Below are 18,060 nucleotides of genomic sequence, written 5' to 3'. Positions count from 1 at the left end.
TCTCCGACGTCAGAAAGAAGACTTGTTGTCGCAGCAGTGGAGGTAAGATTGTAGCGGCGTGGACTGGGGGAAAGGAAGGATAGGAGGACCCGGACCTGGCCAGCTGTGTACTCCCCCAAGCCGTGCACCCGGGGCGGACAGCCCCCCCCCCCCCCTTGGTACGCCACTGGACCAAACATATTGAGTCCTCGACGCCGGGTTCTTGGGATCTTCTCCCACTGGTGCGGGACTCGGATCTTTTGGAAGATTCTGAAGAACCGCTTGTCTCAGATGATGAGGCCTTCTCTGTTGAAGATCCTTCCTCCCAAGAACCTGTTCCTAAACCGGAACAGACTTCTTTCTCAAAGTTTTTGAGGGAAATGTCAGAGACACTTTCTATCCCTCTAGAGTCTGATTTTAAAAAATCTAAAGCATTTTTGGATGCATTATATTTTGATCAACCACCTAAAGAGTTTCTCAAACTCCCTCTTCATGATATTTTACTGGAGACTTTTTATAAAAATCTGGAAACTCCTTTAACTATTCCTGGTGCTCCTCGTAAGCTTGACGCCCTTTATAGAGTAATTGCTATTCCAGGCTTTGACAAGCCTCAGATTACTCATGAATCCCTCCTGGTGGAGTCTACTCTGAAGAAGTCTGTGGGGGCCAGTTTTTATGCTTCTGTCCCTCCTGGCAGAGAGGGTAAGACCATGGACTGCTTTGGCAAGCGTTTATATTAAAATGCCATGCTTGCCAACTGGTCTGGCAATTATGATTTCCATTTCTCCTTTTATCTCAAGCACTTGGTTCAGCAGGTCTCTGCTCTGTAGAAGTATCTTCCTAAGCAAAAGGTACCTCTTTTGCAACAATATACTTCCAGTTATTACAATTGTGAAAGTTTTTGGTATGTTCTATTTATGATACCTTTGAACTTACATCTCACACTATTGCCATGGCTGTGGCTATGAGGCGCTTAGCTTGGCTTCGGGTGTCCGAACTGGATGTTAACCATCAAGATTGTTTAATAATTTTTAATAATAATTTTATTTCTATATAACGCTATACCAGATTTAGAACTTGTCAAACAGACATGTCTTCAGTAATTTTCTAAAGTCAGTGTAAGAAGTGGCCTCACGTATGGGTTTTCCAAGCCATGTGTTCAATTTAGCTGCCTGGAATGATAGCCAATGCTCCTTGTTTGGGTGATGAACTTTTTGGGGAATCCTTAGATACTACTACCCAAAAATTATTGGCTCATGAAACCAGGTGGGATTCTTTGATTAAAAAACAAGAAGCCTCCACCTTCTCGTCCTTTCAGACCACAGTCTTCTTATCAGAGGTGTTTTACTGCTCGTCCTCTGCAGTCCTCTGAGTTTCAACCTCGTAGACCAAGGCAACAACAGCAGCAGCAACCACGCTAGCAGCAGCAGCAGAACAAGCAAGCTGCACAACCCAAACCTGCACAGCCTTTTTCACATGTTTCTATGGGGCGTAGCCAGTCTTCTCATTTCTTACCCTTGCCCTCAGGCCATCGGGGGTCATCCTCAGTTATTCATCAATTGTTGTAACTTATCACATCAGACCTTTGGGTCCTCAACATCATTCATCAGGGTTACTCTCTCAATTTTCAGACTCTTCCACCAGACAGTCCTCCAAAAGAGTGCTTTGAACCCTGCACAGTCCTTCCTTCTTCTACAGGAGGTGTAATCCCTTCTGCTGAATGCCATCGAGGAAGTTCCTCTTGATCAGTGGGGAAGGGGATTTTACTCCCGTTATTTCTTGGTTCCCAAAAAGACTGGAGGACTGAGACCCATCCTGGATCTCAGAGATCTCAACAAATTTGTTGAGATCTCTGAGATCCAGGATGGATCTCAGTCCTCCGTCAGTGCTGTCACACATCAGTGAGAATATCTGGCTGCTGTCCCTTATAACACCTGTTACGGTAAGTAACTGTGCTTTACGGTAAGTAACTATGTTAAATAGCAGCCATAGAGCCCGTTCTAGATTTTGACTCGGGCTCCGGCAGATACCATATATACTTAAATATAAACCAAGATTTTTGGACCAAAAAAGTGGGCCCAAAATGGGGGCTACTGTTTATATTTGGGTCATCAAGTTTGCACACTCCCCCGCTCCCACCTGGACCCATTGCAGACCTCCCGTGGGCCTGTTTTAATCCCTAGTTGTCCAACGGTGAACCGGAACAAGAACGATCCTTCCTGCGTCCTGTCCTGGCTTACTGTTAACCACCTCACCCTGTTTCCTAGACACCTCTCCAACATACCTTTAGAACCCTGGTGGTCTAGCAGTGAAGTGGGCAGCAGCAATTCTTTTTTTTTCCATTGCTCATGCCCTGTGTGGAGCTGCAATCAGAAATGGCTGCACAAGTTTTTGGGGCAGTCTCGCAAGGTCTTGCTAGACTGCCCCGGGAACTTGTGCAGCCATTTTTTATCACAGCTCCGCATGGAGCAGGTGCAAAGAAAAATCACTCCTGCTCCACTTTACTGCTTTACCACTAGGGTTCAAAGGTATATTGGAGAGGGGGCCAGGAGGGGGGAGGGAAGCAGGTTGGTTAACAGTTGACCAGGAGAGGATACGGGAAGAATTGCTCCTGTCCCGGCTCACCACTCGACCACCAGGGCTTAAGGGAGACCTGCAGTGGGCATCAGATCTGGGTGCAGAGGAAGGGAGGGAAGGAGGGCTTGCTACAAGGCAGGGCAATTGAATATAACCCCCCTGGTTTATATTCGAGTGAACCTTTTCCCCCTCTTTTTTGGGGGTGAAAAAGATTGCCTCTGTTTATAATTGGATCGGTTTATATTCAAGTATATAGGGTACTCAGGATACGTTATCGTGCCAGAGAGACTCAGAAGACTGGAAACCAATTATGGATCTCAAAGCGGTCAATGCGACCCTGAAGGTTCCTTGGTTCTGCATGGAAAAGGTGAGATCGGTGATTGCCTCAGTTGCGCTGGAGGAATTTCTGGCTTCTCTGGATTTGACCAAGACCTACCTTCATATTCCTATCTTTCCAGCCCACAGAAGGTACTTTGAGTTTCATGTCTTGCAACAGCACTTCCATTTCTCAGCCTTTACCTTAGGGCTGGTGACAGTGCCTCAGACCTTTACCAAAGTGATGGTGGTTGTTGCGGTCCACTTACGCCTGCTTGGTATACAAGTACATCCATATCTGGATGATTTGCTCATCAGGGCTCGTCAGAGGGAAGTCAAGCAGTCTCAAATGCTTGCACACATTAGGTTGGGTGATCAACTTTCAAAAGAGACACATCATTCCAATGCAAGACCTAGAATATCTAGAAGTCCAGTTCATCACAAGTGTGAACAGGGTGTTTCGTCCACAATCATGCCAGGAGAATCTTCACCATTTGATACATATTCTTCTACACACTCATGCCCTGACAGCGTGGCAATACTTGCAGATTCTGTGGTCAATGGTTGTGACCATAGATGTTGTTCCCTGGGCGACGGCCCACTTGCATCTGCTTCAAAATGTGCTTATCTCCCGTTGGAGTCCTGAAAGAGACCCACTGCGTATATAGCTCCCAGGAACAGCAAAGGCATGTCATAGTCTAGCCTGGTGATTGAATACGCTCTCTCTTGCCAGAAGGATTTTCCTTTGAATCTCCACCTGGGTGATCTTGATGACAAACACCAGCCTTTATGGTTGGGGGGAGGGGTGTTTTGCACTGACAGTCCAGTACAGGGTTGTTGGTCTCCTTCCAAGAGAAAGGGTCACGCAGTCACTTGGAGCTTCAAGCGATCCTGCACTTCGAGAGGGCACTCTGGAACAAGGTGGTCCAAGTCTTCTAGGACAATGCCTACACAATTTCCTATGCCAAATGGACTTCCACTAGGTAGAATGCCGCCTTCTAGTGCTTTTGGTGGTGCACGTTGCATGGTGGAGAGATGGGGGAGTTCATCCGACATTTGACCTGATGGCATTGGCGTCCAACAAGAAAGCGGCTTAGTTCTTTAGCTGCCATCATGAATGAGGAAACAAAAGATTGGATGCCTGGTTTAGCTGTGGTCACAGAAGGGGGTCTTTATGCTTGTTCTCAGAGTCCCATGATAAGATATCTTTTGTGAAGGATCAAGGCATACCGTAGTTGAGTGATTATCATGGTGTCTGATTGGCCAAGGCACCCATAGTATGTGGATTTTGTTTGTCTGCAGCTAGACTGTGGTCTCAGTCTTCCCTGCCAACCTTGCCACCTTGCACAGGGCCCTATAACCTTTCAAGATCTGAACCACTTTGGTCTTACGGCATGGCTCTTGAGCGCACAGTTTTAATGCATAGAGTCTGGGGTGGTTGCTACATCTTTCGTAGGAGGAAGAAGTCTACCATTGCAGCGTATGCTAAGGCCTGGCAGTGTTTTCAGACATGGTATGCTTGGAGAGGAAAGATCCGAGCTCAGCGTCGATCCCTTTATTGCTAGCCTTGCAGTCGAATCTCTGAGGGTTCAGATAGAGTTTTCCTGCTTTGGTCCTAAGCCCCAGGGGGGCTCTTGTGGCTCATCTGGATGTGGCCATGTTCCTTAAGGGAATGTTGCAGCTTTGCTCTCCCCTGCATCAGCCGTTTCTGACTTGGAATCTTATTCTGGTCCTCAGTTCACTGGGAGTTTGCCTTATGAGCCATTGGACCGAGTATCTCTAATGGATCTTACTCTCAAGACAGTTTTCTTGGTGGCCATTACATCAGCCCACTGAGTGTTGTGACAGGAATCTGGCTAAACCTACTAGAATCAAGGAGAAAGTCCCTGTAAGCCCCAGTAAAAACTCTGTGACCAGGTTTAGGAAACATCCTGATCAGTGTGAAAATCCTGTTCACAACTTTAAGAAGGAACCTGCCCCTTTAAGAGTGTCCAGAGCTCAGGCTGATATTGAGAAGGCAGGGCCCATTAAGAATTTGTCTAACCCTGCTAGGAAGGGGCGTGGCTTGTTGCCGAGGCTCCCATTTACTGAGTTTTCCTCATCAGAAAGAGAGGAGAGACAGCTGGGACAAGGAGCTGAGCAGAAGCTGGGAAGGAAGCCAGTCCTTCCAGCTGAACCATGGCCAGCACAAGGAAGTTTCCCTGAGGACTGGAAAATAGAGAAACTGGAAGCCAGCCAGACCAAACCAATTGCAGAAGCCCAGTCTGAGGACTATGACATGGAGTGCCAGGAGGACTATGTCTTGCTTAACTGGGAAGAACCCTTAATGGATTGTGAGTAGGCTGTTAAGCCAAGCAGTTTTTCTTTTCCTTCATGGGAGTTTTGAGTTTATGTTTTTGGAGCAGCTTGTGCACTGCTCTGACTTGTGCTGGGGGTTGAAGAAGGAAAACCGGAGCCTGTCTTTTGGGAGGGCGGCAACACCTGTGGTGTACGGGCTCATCTCCTCCCAGCCTGTTGGGGATTCGGCTCTACCCAACAGGGCCACAGCCAGAGCCAGAGAGAGCGTTTACAGAGAACCTAGTGTTTGGTGCATGTACTGTTCTGTTAGGCCATGAGTAAGGCCAGAAGGAAAAGCTAAGGACTTTTGTGTTGATGGACTGGACTGACTCTAAAAGCACGGCTTGTGCTATTGTGAAACTTATTTGCTTCCTTTGAGGAATGAATTGAATTCCGGGAAGCCTGTCCTTTTTTTTTTTTTTGCTCGTGACAATTCTGAAATTGTGTTTGGAGTTTTGTTTTTCATTAAAGTGTTTTGTTTTGATCAACCAGGAAATCTCAGTGTGCAATTCTTGGGAGGCACTGAGAACTGTGTTCTACTACCTTTATTTAAACTTTGGGACTGGGATTCAGCAAAGCAACTAGGCCTAGCCTGGATCCTATCCCACAGTGTCCAGACTTCAGGCTTTGTCCTGCAGGGATCCCTTTCTTTGGATTACAGAATCCAGCGTGGTCCTGTGCACTGTCCCCTTCCTTTCTGCCAAAAGTAGTTTTTAGTTTCCACATCAACCAGAAGGTATGGTTGCCCGTTTTTGTGCCCTCAAGTTCGAACAAACATGACATGTTGAAATTGCTGGATATGTGCAAGCATTTGTTGAAGTACTTGGAAGTCACAAACAAATTCTGTTTGTCAGATCACCTGTTTTGTTCTGGTTGGCACAGCCCACAAGGGCAGACTAGCTTCGAAAGCCACCATTTTGAGAAGGATCCGAATGATGATTTCATCTATCTATATAGGAGCCAGAAAGTGGCCTCCTGTTTTGGTTAAGGCGCATTCCAGTTGAGGCATTGCTTCCTTGTGAGCGGAATCTTCAGTGGTTTCTTCTGAAGATATCTGTAGGGCAGCCACTTGGTTGTCTTTATATACCTTTCCAGAGTTATACAGAATAGATGTGGTGGCCAAGAAGGATTCTGCATTTGGAGCTTCGATTCTGGCAGCAGGCTCATCAGTCCCTCCCTGAATTTGAGAGACTGCACTGTTATATCCTGAGTGTTCAGGAATAGAGTGGGGTTGTACAAGAAGGAAAGATTAGGTTCTTACCTTGATAATCTTCTTTCATGTAAACCCTCGCTCTATTCCTAAAGCCTGCCCTGGGAGTTGCTGATTCACCTATTATCTGCCTCAGTAAGTACTGGTAAGTTTGACTTCTGATTCTTTGACCAGCCTTTCCAAGATTAACATCTGAACCTAATTGTACCAAGGGGGTCCCTTGATACTGTGTCCCCACATTGTTAGTGCTGTCTGGGTCTTCTTGTTTTCGATGTTTGTTTACAAAACCTATTGAACTGTTATGCTGTTTGTTGTTCCTTATTACTTATTAATATGATCAGATTAGACTTGTTTCTCAGGGAGTTTCCCCATTTCTCTGTCTTTTGTTTGTGTCCTCTACAAGAATGGCTGTCTGCTTTGGCCCACACAAGAAGTTGGAGGGTAGCCTAGAGGTAAGAGAGGAGGAGCAGAATGCTATGCTAATGAGGCTTCATACAACATAACATAATTCTTTATTTGTATGCCACACAATGCCTTTTGGTTTTAGGTGGTGTAAAAATAAGAATACAATAAGGAAGAAATTGTTAACATTAAGAATGCAATAAAGAAAAATACAATAAAGAAAGAGATTATTAACATTAAGAATAGAAAAACCATCCATTATGAATGGTGGGAAATATATATGATAACAGTAGTAGAGCAATAAAATCTAAATAAAATAAATACATAAATAAAATAAAAGAATGAAGATGAGAGAAAAAAAAGGATAAGTAGAATGCCTAATGCAGTAGAAACTGGTGGACAGTTAGAACCAATGGTTGTATGCTGTGAAAAGGGAAAATAAGATCAAAATAAAGATTTATTTAAAAAAACCTCAAAAAATCTCATTAGATCAAAATTAAACCATAATGGGTGAGAACAAAACTAAAATAAATAAAAATTAACAGTCAAATAAGATCTCGTGAGATGGGATGCATAACCCGAGTATTCAGGAATAGAGGGTTTACAAGAAAGAAGATTACCAAGTTAAGAACCTAATCTTTCTGTTTATTAGTTTGATATCTATCAATAAAAATATTTATTGTAGTTAAATTTTTATTAATAATTCTGCACAGATGGAGGAATCTACGTCCATTTTCAGTGGATGGCAATTATCGTCCTTTGGCTAAAACAAGACAACAGAATGTCAATATGAGACGGCAAGAAAATCTTCGATGGGCATCTGAGCTCTCTTATGTGGAAGAGAAAGAACATTGGCAAGAACAAATTAATCAGCTGAAGAAACAACTTGAATTCAGCACCAGTATCTGTCAGACTTTGATGCAGGATCAACAGGTAAAGTTTTAATGGCACAGATATCTGCGTTATATTTTTTTGAGTATTTTCTACAGCTGCAAACTATATTACATAGTAACAAAGTAAATGACGGCAGATAAAGACCCAAGTGGTCCATCCTGTCTGCCCAACCATACATGTTCCATAAATTAATTTAGTTTAAATGGTTCTTTTTCTTAGATATTTATAGGCCAGAAACCCAGAGTCCTTCTCGGTAGTGTGCTTAGGTTCCATCTACTGGAGTTTCCATCAAAGCTCACTCCAGCCCATCTTAACCATCCCAGCCATCAAAACCCTCCCTGAATGTCCATATATGGGTTGTGCAATCTGCCCAGTTAGGCCTTAGTTCCTTCAATGTATTCCCATTATTTTCTGATTAGAGATCCTGTGTGTTCATCCCACGCTTTTGAACTCTGTCACCGTTTTCTTCACCACCACCTCCCTCAGGTGCACATTCCACACATCAACCACCCTCTCCATAAAGAAGAATTTCCTAACATTACTCTTGAATCTATCACCCCTCAACCTCATATTATGCCCTCTGGTTTTACCATTTTCCTTTCTCTGGGATAGATTATGTTCTACGTTAATACCTTTGAAGTATTTGAATGTCTGAATCGTATCTCCCCTGTCCCTTCTTTCTCTAGGGCAGGCATGTGCAACAAGTAGATCGCAGAGGAGTCAGAGGTAGATCGTCAACCCCACTTGGCAACATCTCTCCAGCAGCTCGCCCCATCGCTAGGAGAGAACTCGTGCTGGCAGGTTGTCTGCCAAAGGCTTGCCTATCTCTTCCCCTGCCTGTGGGAATGTTGCCTGCGGGTTTATTGGGTGCGCTTGTTTTCGTGCCAATAGTTTGTGGGTACCCCAGGGGGGCGCCGCCCGTGCCCCGCAATGATATGCCACAGCCCGGCGTCATATCTGGTCTTCTACCTCTCAGAATCACCCATTCCTGCTCCCGCTCCAACACCTTTAGAACTGTGTTATATACCAGGCGATATCCATTCGCCTGGGCTTTACCTAAATACACTTACCTTATTGGTTGTGTCATGTGCTGGTCGTTGGCCGCTTTATAGTTCGCTTTCATTAAATGTTTTCGGGCAGACACAACAAAGTTTCAAGAATTTAGTGATTTGGGTGGGCTTTTCCAATTTTGTTCTAACTTGCCTATGACTTGCCTTTGAATTGGTTCAAACCACTGTGACTTTTGCTTGCCTCCTTGCCTTTGCGTTGATTCTACACTGTGTGCAGAATTTATTCAATCGCAGGACTAAGATGGGGTCGAGAGCAGACGTCTGAGAGAGAGGCTCTGAGCAGTCGGCTCCCTACTCACGCCGTTTCCAGCGGCCTTTCCTGTGTGTTATGGGAAAGAGGAAGGGAACCCCGCGCTCTATTCCTCCAGTGGCGGTCCCGCAGCGTTTGCGGTAGACCTCACCGGTAGCCTTTTCCCTCTCCGGCGAATCGACGAATTCGGGAGATCCTGGCATATGATGATATTTGAACTTGTTTGGTGGTATTTGAATTTATCTGGTTTGCTGGACAGGTGTTTGAGCTTTTTTGATGATTGTTTGGTGGTATTTGAGTATTGGTGCCAGTATGAATTCTTATTTTTACTTTTATTTTATTTTTTTTCCAATTCTTTATTCATTTTTTCATCTTACACCAAGTGAACAATATTACATCATTTAATTCCTACACATCACTTGAAAATTATTTCATATTATTATTTCAATACTTATTTTAAATCCCTCCCACACCCACTCTCTCTACAAATAATGCAAATCAAACGTATCATACATGTAATGTGTTCAAAATAATAATAAAACAATAATGAATCAATATATCCCCTTCCCCATTATTCTAAATATACTTTAGTGTATAAAGGTGCCTACTCATTACAATATGTTGTCAATGGTTCCCAAATTTTTATTTTTATTTTTTTATTCTTTATCATTTTTTTTTTTTTTTTTATGCTTAAATCTTTTATTGAATTTTCAATTTAAATTTCAAGTATTACACTTGTACAGAAAGCAATAATAGAATAGATATCAATTATACAGTAAATATAATTCACAAATTAACAAATTTTACTATTTATGCTCAAGTCCTCAACTTAGGATCCAAGAGTCAGAGAAAATTGGCGAAAAATAGAAGAAATTAATAATAATACATAAAAAACTGAAAGCTATAGCACTGAAATGAGGTCATCAATAATCAAATTTAGGGTTCAAAGGTTGTTGCATTCAGACGAGACATTGCCACAAAGTTTGTCAATTGGGATGGTTCAAAAAACACATATTTGAGAGTACGGTAACACACAATACATTTACACGGATGTCTCAAATAAAAAGTCGCCCCCAAGGATAAAACCCCAGGTTTCAAAAGAAGAAATTCACGGCGGCGCCTTTGCGTCTCCCGTGCCAAGTCTGGAAACATTTGTATTTTGTGACCAAGGAAACTTTTCTGTCTATTTTTAAAGTAAAGTTTTAACAACCATGTTTTATCAATTGGCAAAGCCAAAGTAATAATCATAGTGGCTGATGATGTTAAGTCCTTCTCAGATGTCTCTAAGATTTGTGAAATATTTAAGGGTTCTCGGTCTGGAGATTTTACTTTTTGTTGTTGGTTTTGTTCTTTATCAGGCAAATAATAAACCCGTGAAAATGGTGGTAATGAATCTTCAGGTATTTCCAAAGTTTCCACTAAATATCTCTTAAGCATATCTCTGGGTGTTACCAGATCAAGTCTTGGAAAATTAATTAACCTTAAATTGTTACTACGTGAATTGTTCTCAAGCATTTCAATCTTCTTCCTTAGGTTAATATTATCTTTAACTAAAGTCTCTTGCAATTGTTTCGATGTTATAATTTCCTTTTCTATTTTCTGAATGGATGAGTTAGAGGTATTCATTTCTTTTCTTAAGTTCTTCAATTCTTTATTATGTTCCTTAATTTTCCCTTCGATTTGTTGAAAAGTAGGAGTTATATTTTTAACAAAACCAGCCATTAAGTCCCAAATGGAATCTAAAGTCACTTCAGTTATCATTTTAAAAATTTTAACAAAATCAAACATTTTGTACAGAAAGATTGTCAGATTGATCACAAAATAATAAGTAAATTATTAACATAAAAAGAACAAAATTCAAATCGGACAATCTCAAGTCCTCAATAATTATGTGATCCAAGATATATATAAGAGTGAACTTTTAAGGAAATCAATTATAAATTCTATATAATAAAGAACAGTATCATGTGTCTGACTTGAGGAATTATTCTATTACCAAGTCCAACAATTACTTAGTTGTTATTGTGGTAGTTGTTGTTATACCCTCTTTTTCCAGACGTTTCAGTGTCAGAAAAGCTGTAAGTTGAGATGGCTCAAAAAACACATACTTATTATCTCGATATCTTACTATACATTTACATGGGAAACGTAAAAAGAAAATGTAGGACGTCTATAGCTGCCTAAAATCGGGACGCATTTTTGGAGAATCAGGGCCTTAAATGTTTTTCTGGTTTGTGATGACCTGTACCATATACAGGTAATAAATGTCTTTTTTTCAGCAATAAATGTGTACTGTATTCTTCTTCATGGAAAAATAAGACATCCCCCTGAAAATAAGACCTTGTGCATATTTTGGAGTTTTTAAAAATATAAGACAGTGTCATATATTCGGGGAAACAGGGTATGTGAAGGGGAGGGGAGACAGGGGTTTTGCTGGTCCGTGCTCTGTATATTTGTATTTATAAAATCACAATTGTTCAGAATATTGTTTCTTTTTATACTTTAATAAAATACGTTCAATATAAAATCATAATTGCGGCTTGTGCAGATGGGATCAGATGGTTTGTGGGGACCGAGCTTGCGGAGATGGGGCGTAAACGGGGTTTTTAAATTTTAGTCCTAGTAGTTTGCCGGTCCACAAAATAATTCTTTTATTTCTGCCGGTCCACGAGTGTAAAAAGGTTGAAGAACACTGATCTAGAGTCCCTGCTTCCAGATTACAATGCCAGCATCTATTAGACTTAGAGCAATCCAACGTTTGTAATCTAACTGGGGTCCAAAATGCTCTATGTAACAAAAAGAACCATAGATGCAGACACTGTACATCTCATTCTCCAAGACCAAATACGTGGCCATTGAGATGCAGAAATGTGATGCTTAATCTCAATGCTCCAAATGTCTCTAAGACCAGTCTTTGGTTTTTTATTCATAAATCCAGATAGCAATTTATACCACTGTGCGGCCTGGTGTCCCAGAAAATCGGCTTGAAAGCATAAAAATTCCAGACTATATTGATTTTTCCATTCAGGGAACCCCTCCTGAATAGCCTGCTTCAGTTGCAACCATTTAAAACTTTGTGATTTATTTAGGCCATATTTATGTTGCAACTGCGAAAAATCAAGCAGTTTTCCATTTTGAAATAACATCATTTAAAGTTTGTATGCCTGCAATAATCCAATACTTCCAAACAATTTTAAAACCACCAATTTTAATCTTGGAGTTTAGCCAAATGTATTGTTTTGTTGATTTATGTACTGGGTCAGGTGTTAAATTAATAATACAACGTAAGGTCTTCCATGTATCTTTCAATATCCTATTCTCTTCAGTGTTCTTCCCATAAATTTTTTTCAGCCTGCTGTTCCTGGATAACGGTAAGTAACTGTGCTTTCTGGCGGTTCAGCAGGGGGAATATCTGGCTTTGCGATCTTGGGTCAGCATTATCAGTTCTGTGCACTTCCTTTTTGTCTAGCCACAGCTCCCTGGACATTCACCATGGTTATTGTGGTCGTCACGGCGGCCTTGTGGACAGAGGGCTTTCTGGTGCATCCCTACCTGGACGACTAGTTGATTTGGGTGAAGTCGTTTCAGGAGAGCACTCGGGTCACGGCTCGGTTGGTGGAGTTTCTGCAGTTGCTGGGATGGGTGGTCATCCTTTCCAAAGTCGGTTGGCCCCATCTCAGTGTCTGGAGTAATTTGGTGTTCTGTTCGACACTTTGAGGAAGGTCTTCCTCCCAGAGGCCCTGGTAAACAAATTGCAATCTTAGATTTGTCTGCTTATGGCATCCCGGTGTCCTCGGGCGCAGGATTTCCTTCATGTTTTGGGGTCGATGGCGGCTTCCCTAGTCGTAGTGAGGTGGGCACGGGCCCACATGCGTCCTCTTCAGTATGCTCTGCTTCAGAGGTGGTTGCCCCAGAGGCACAGTCGGGATCTCCTTGTTCCTCTATGGGGCTTGACATGCTGCAATTTTCGTTGGTGGCTCCAGACCTCCCCAAGGAATGAGTCTGAATCAGCCACAGTGGACATTGCTTCTCATGGATGCCAGTCTTCTTGATGGGGTGCACAGTGTCTAGGTCAATCAGCTCAGGGCACCTAGTCCACAGAGGAGGCATCCTGCTCGATCAATGTTTTGGAGACCAGAGCCGTCCGTTTAGCACTGTTAGCGTTCCACTCCTTTCTTGACGGGCAAGTCATGGTTTTGTCGGACAGTGCCATGGTGGTGGCCTATGTCAATCATCAGGGGGCACCAAGAGCACTCAATTGGCGCAGGAGGTGGCTCTGCTCATGGTCTGGGCAGAGTTTCACCTTCAGGACATCTTGGCCTCCCACATAACTGGAGTGGAGAATGTTCAAGCGGATTTCCTCAGTCATGTGCTAGATCCAGGAGAGTGGTGTCTAAGCCATGTGGCCTTTCAGTTAATAGTGCAGTCTTGGGGTCAGCCCCTCATGGGCCTGATGGCCATGAGTGTCAATGCCAAACACCCCACTTCTTCAGTCATCGCAGAGACGGTCAGGCCGAGGGCCTGGATGCTCTGGTTCAACCATGGCCAACGGAGGGGCTGTTGTATGTGTTCCCACCGTGGCCATTAGTGGGCAGAGTTCTACTCCACATTGTTCGTCACCCAGACCTCGTGGTTGTGGTGACTCCAGATTGGCCCCGACATCCGTGGTATGCGGATTTGGTGCGGCTTCTGGTGTCGGATTCTCTTCCTCTGCCTCTTTCACCTGATATGAGCCAGGGCCCCATTCCCATGTTTGACCTGGATCCCTTTTGTCTTATGGCTTGGTTCTTGAAGGGGAGCACCTAGGTAAGAAGGGGTATTCAAATAAAGTAATCTCCATCCTCTTGGGGGTCCCGGAGACTTTCCACTTCTCGGTCCTATGTGCGGGTTTGGCATATCTTTGAGGACTGGTGTGGGGCGCTTGAAGTGGTCTCTTTTCACGCTTCCCTGTCTTAACATCTTAGAGTTCTTGCAGGATGGCCTGGACAGGGGCCTGGCTTGGTCTTCTCTCTGGGTTCAGCTGGCGGCCTTGTCAGCCTTCAGTGGGTTGTTAAGGGGTCAGTGACTGTCTACCATTCCTGATGTCATTTGTTTTTTGTGGGCGGCCAAATTGCTCAAGCCTCCCGTGCGGCCGTCTGTTCCCTCTTGGGATTTGAATCTGGTCCTGTCCGGGTTTGTGCACCCCCCTTTTGAGCCTTTGGGCACCTGTTCGTTGAAGGACCTTACTCTTAAGGCAGTCATCTTGGTGGCTATTACTTCTGCTAGACGTGTTTCGGAGCTGCAGGCTAAACTAAACTAAACTAAACTAAATCTTAGGTTTGTATACCGCGCCATCTCCGCAAGCGCAGAGCTCGGCACGGTTTACAGAAGTTAAGAGGAAAGGAACTACAAAGGGAATAAAGGAGAGGGACTAAGAAGATAGAGAGGGACCGGTTGCTAGAGAACGGGTAGTAATTAGATTTTTGAGAAGAGCCAAGTTTTCAAGTGTTTGCGGAAGGATTGGAAGGAACTTGAATTTCTGAGCGGGGGTGTGAGGTTGTTCCAGAGTTCTGTGGTTCTAAAGAGAAGGGATGTTCCAAGTTTTCCTGCGCGGGATATACCTTTTATAGAGGGGAAAGACAGTTTCAGTTTTTGTGAGGGTCTAGTGGGGTGTGGGTTTGAGGAGTTCCAAAGGAGTGGGATAACGGGTGGGAGGACGCCATGTAGGATCTTGAAGACTAAGCAGGCACATTTATAGAGGACTCTGGAGTATACTGGGAGCCAGTGAAGCTTGGAGAGGAGTGGGGAGACGTGATCGAACTTGCCTTTTGCGAAAATAAGCTTGGCCGCGGCGTTCTGAATTAGCTGAAGTCTATGGAGGTTTTTCTTAGTTAGGCTTATGTAGATGGAATTACAGTAATCCAGTCTAGAGAGGATGGTAGATTGAACGAGAACGGTGAAGTGAGAATGATGAAAGCAGGATCTCACTCTCCTCAGCATATGAAGGCTAAAGAAGCATTTTTTTACCAAGGAGTTGAGGTGATCATTGAAGGAGAGAGAGGAGTCTATGACGATGCCTAGGACTTTGCTTGAAAATTCAAGCTGAAGAGTGGGGCCGGATGGTAGTGGGATGGAGGTGGGTAAATGATCTAAAATTGGGCCGAGCCAAAGTAGTTTTGTTTTGGACTCATTCAGTTTCATTTGTACAGATTGGGCCCAGGATTGGAGATTCGTTATACATGTGGATATGTTATCAGCAAGGTTTGAGAGGTTTGAGTCGGTCTCGAGGAGGATGAGGATGTCATCAGCGTAGGAGTAGAGAGTTTCTAGGGGGGATAGATGGAGGAGTTTCAAAGAGGACATGTAGATGTTGAAAAGGATAGGGGAGAGGGGTGAGCCTTGCGGGACTCCACATTTTGGCTTCCAGGGGGGGGAAGAGGTACCGTTTGTGTTAACGGTGTAGGAGCGGAAGCGTAAGAATTTCGAGAACCAATCTAGGACTGTGGAGCTTATGCCTATTTCGGAGAGTTGGAAGATTAGGATGTCGTGGTGGACGACATCAAAGGCTGCGGAGAGGTCAAATTGTAGGAGAACAGCAAATTTGTTGCGAGAATGGAGATGTTGCACCTTAGAGATTAGTGAGGCCAAGAGGGATTCGGTGCTAAAGTTGGGTCTGAAGCCGAATTGGTGGGGTAGGAGAATAGAGAATCTTTCTAGGTAGAATGAGAGTTGGGTGGATATGATGGATTCTAATAACTTGGTTAGGAGAGGGATATTTGCTATGGGGCGGTAGTTTGATGGCATGGAGGGGTCAAGTTCGGCCTTTTTCAGTAGAGGAGTCAATGAAATGTGTCCCATGTTGGGGGAGAAAAGGCCCGATGTTAGGGCAGAGTTTATGAGTTCGGTGAGGGAAGCGATGGCCTGTGTAGGGATATTCTCGAATAGATAGGAGGGGAAAGGATCCAGAGTGCACTTGCAGGTTTTTAGTTTGAGGCAGAGTTTGGAGACTTGCGATTCGGAAACAGGCTCGAAGGCGGTCCAAGATCTGTCGGCGGGAATGGGGGTGGATATAGGTAAGGTAGGGTTGAGGTCAATAGAGGTCAGGGAATTGTAGGAGACTGTGGGTGGGAAGGAGGATCTTAGGGTGGTAACCTTTTCGTTAAAGAAATTTGCGAGGGCATCTGCTGATAGAGACGATGGGAGCACAGATGGGTCCTTTTTTGTAGTTAGGGAGCGCCAGATGTTGAACAGCGCACTGATCTGGTTGTTGGATCTAGAGATCTTGTCTTGTAGGTCTCCCTTCTTGGAATTTTCTAGGGAGTTGGTAGTGTTGAGGCCTGTTCCTTCTTTTCTGCCAAAGGAAGTTTCTCCTTTTCATGTCAATCTGGCAGTGGTCCTCCCGGTGTTGGGTAGTCGGGAGGATCTTCTGAGCAGAAACAGTTGTGCAAGCTAGATGTCTGTCGGGTCTTCGCTGTTATGTGGTGAGGACCCAGGAGTTCAGGAAATCAGATCATCTCTTTGTCCTTGTGGGCCCTCGTAAGGGGGATGGCGCTTCCAAGGCTACCATTGCATGTTGGATCACAGAGACTATTGCGTCCGCATATCTTCAGAAAAAGCCTGTTCTGAAATTTCTCAAGGCTCATTCCACTCGGGGTCAGGCGGTGTCTTGGGCTCTGTCTTTGCTAGTGCCTCTGGTGGACATTTGTAAGTCTGCTCTTTGTCAGACATTACCGTGTGGATGTTCAGACACATTGGGATGCAGTGTTCAGTGATCATGTTCTGGTGTTGGCTCTTCGGGATCCCACCCATGATGGGGACCGCTTTGGTACGTCTCGCTTGTAAGATACCTTTGCCGGTCTGGAGAGTTGCTAAAGATGGAGAAATTAGGTTCTTACCTGCTGATTTACTTTCTTTTAGCCTCTCCAGACCAGTATAGGACCCCACCCTGTCTATTGTTTTGTTATTGTGGCTGTTGTGCATGCAGATTTTGGTTTTTCTGTGAGTTCTAGTATTTTTCTAGGGCCGGGAAGAATTGAAGAACAGCTGCTGTGGCTCAGCTGACATAGCTGGCGAGCTGTGGGAACATTTTCTTGCTGGTATCTCTCCTTTGCATTTTCCAACAGCATTTGGGTATATTAGTTGTTACTCCTGTTTGGAGTCTTGTCTATTTATGTTTCAAGTTCTTAGTTGTTAGTGATTGGCTATTCGGCAGACTGATAGGAATAGGGAAAGGCACCTATTATGTACTATTCCACAATTTTGTTTGTCTCCACCTTCTGGTCATGATGAGATATATACCCGCTTATAAGATACCTATACCGGTCTGGAGAGGCTAAAAGAAAGTAAATTAGCAGGTAATTTCTCCTTTCATCATTCTTTGTTTAACCTTTGCCTTCCTGTTCGTGCATTTATTTCTTCAATTTCTTTCTTTCGTTTGTTTTAACACACACACACACACCTACACACACACACACACACACCTACCTTGGAATCCGAACGCCCCAGAACGCGAACGCTTTGGAATCCGAACTTTCTTATAGTAAATTTTGCCCCAGCATACAAACTCTGCTTTGGAATCCGAACGCCCTGCACATTGTATATGTATGTTTGTGCTCCAGAATCTGAACTCTGCTTTGGAATTCGAACGCTCTGTACATTGTATGTGCCCCAGAATCTGAATGCTGCTTTGGAATATTTAATATTTTACCTTAAAATCCAGTGTATTTACTGTTAAAATTTGAGTTTGTGGGACCCAGGAACGGATTAATCCAGTTTCTAATATTTTCAATGGGAAAAATTGTCTTGGAACTCGAACGGGGTTCTGGAATGGATTAAGTTTGGATTCCAAGGCATCACTGTATATATATATTTTTCTTTATGGCTTTCGCCTTCGGGCTTTTTCAATGGCAGAGTCTTCCTTCTATGTCCCACCTATTAACTGGCTTTAAAAAGTGCAGCAGGTGCCAGTGCATATATTCCATCACCAACCTACATAACTGGTGTATTCAGTGCCTTTGCCCCGATCATCGCATAAAGACCTGCACACG

At 43.8% G+C, this 18,060-nt stretch overlaps 1 protein-coding gene across 15 annotated transcripts in view; it reads left to right on the top strand.

The window, feature by feature from the left end:
• PCM1 (pericentriolar material 1) overlaps window positions 1-18,060 on the top strand; it is an 869,560-nt gene that overhangs the window by 418,625 nt on the left and 432,875 nt on the right. For all 15 annotated transcript variants that reach the window (XM_033944006.1, XM_033944000.1, XM_033944047.1 and 12 more), the window contains one exon: window positions 7,534-7,753. In XM_033944006.1, the coding sequence (XP_033799897.1) occupies window positions 7,534-7,753 (220 nt within the window). The remainder of the gene's footprint in view (window positions 1-7,533; window positions 7,754-18,060) is intronic.

The sequence above is a fragment of the Geotrypetes seraphini genome, chromosome 1 (assembly GCF_902459505.1).
Source record: "Geotrypetes seraphini chromosome 1, aGeoSer1.1, whole genome shotgun sequence".
Lineage (NCBI taxonomy): Eukaryota > Metazoa > Chordata > Amphibia > Gymnophiona > Dermophiidae > Geotrypetes > Geotrypetes seraphini.
The sequence above is the reverse complement of the archived record's forward strand: the minus strand, read 5'-3'. Positions and strand labels throughout refer to the sequence as shown.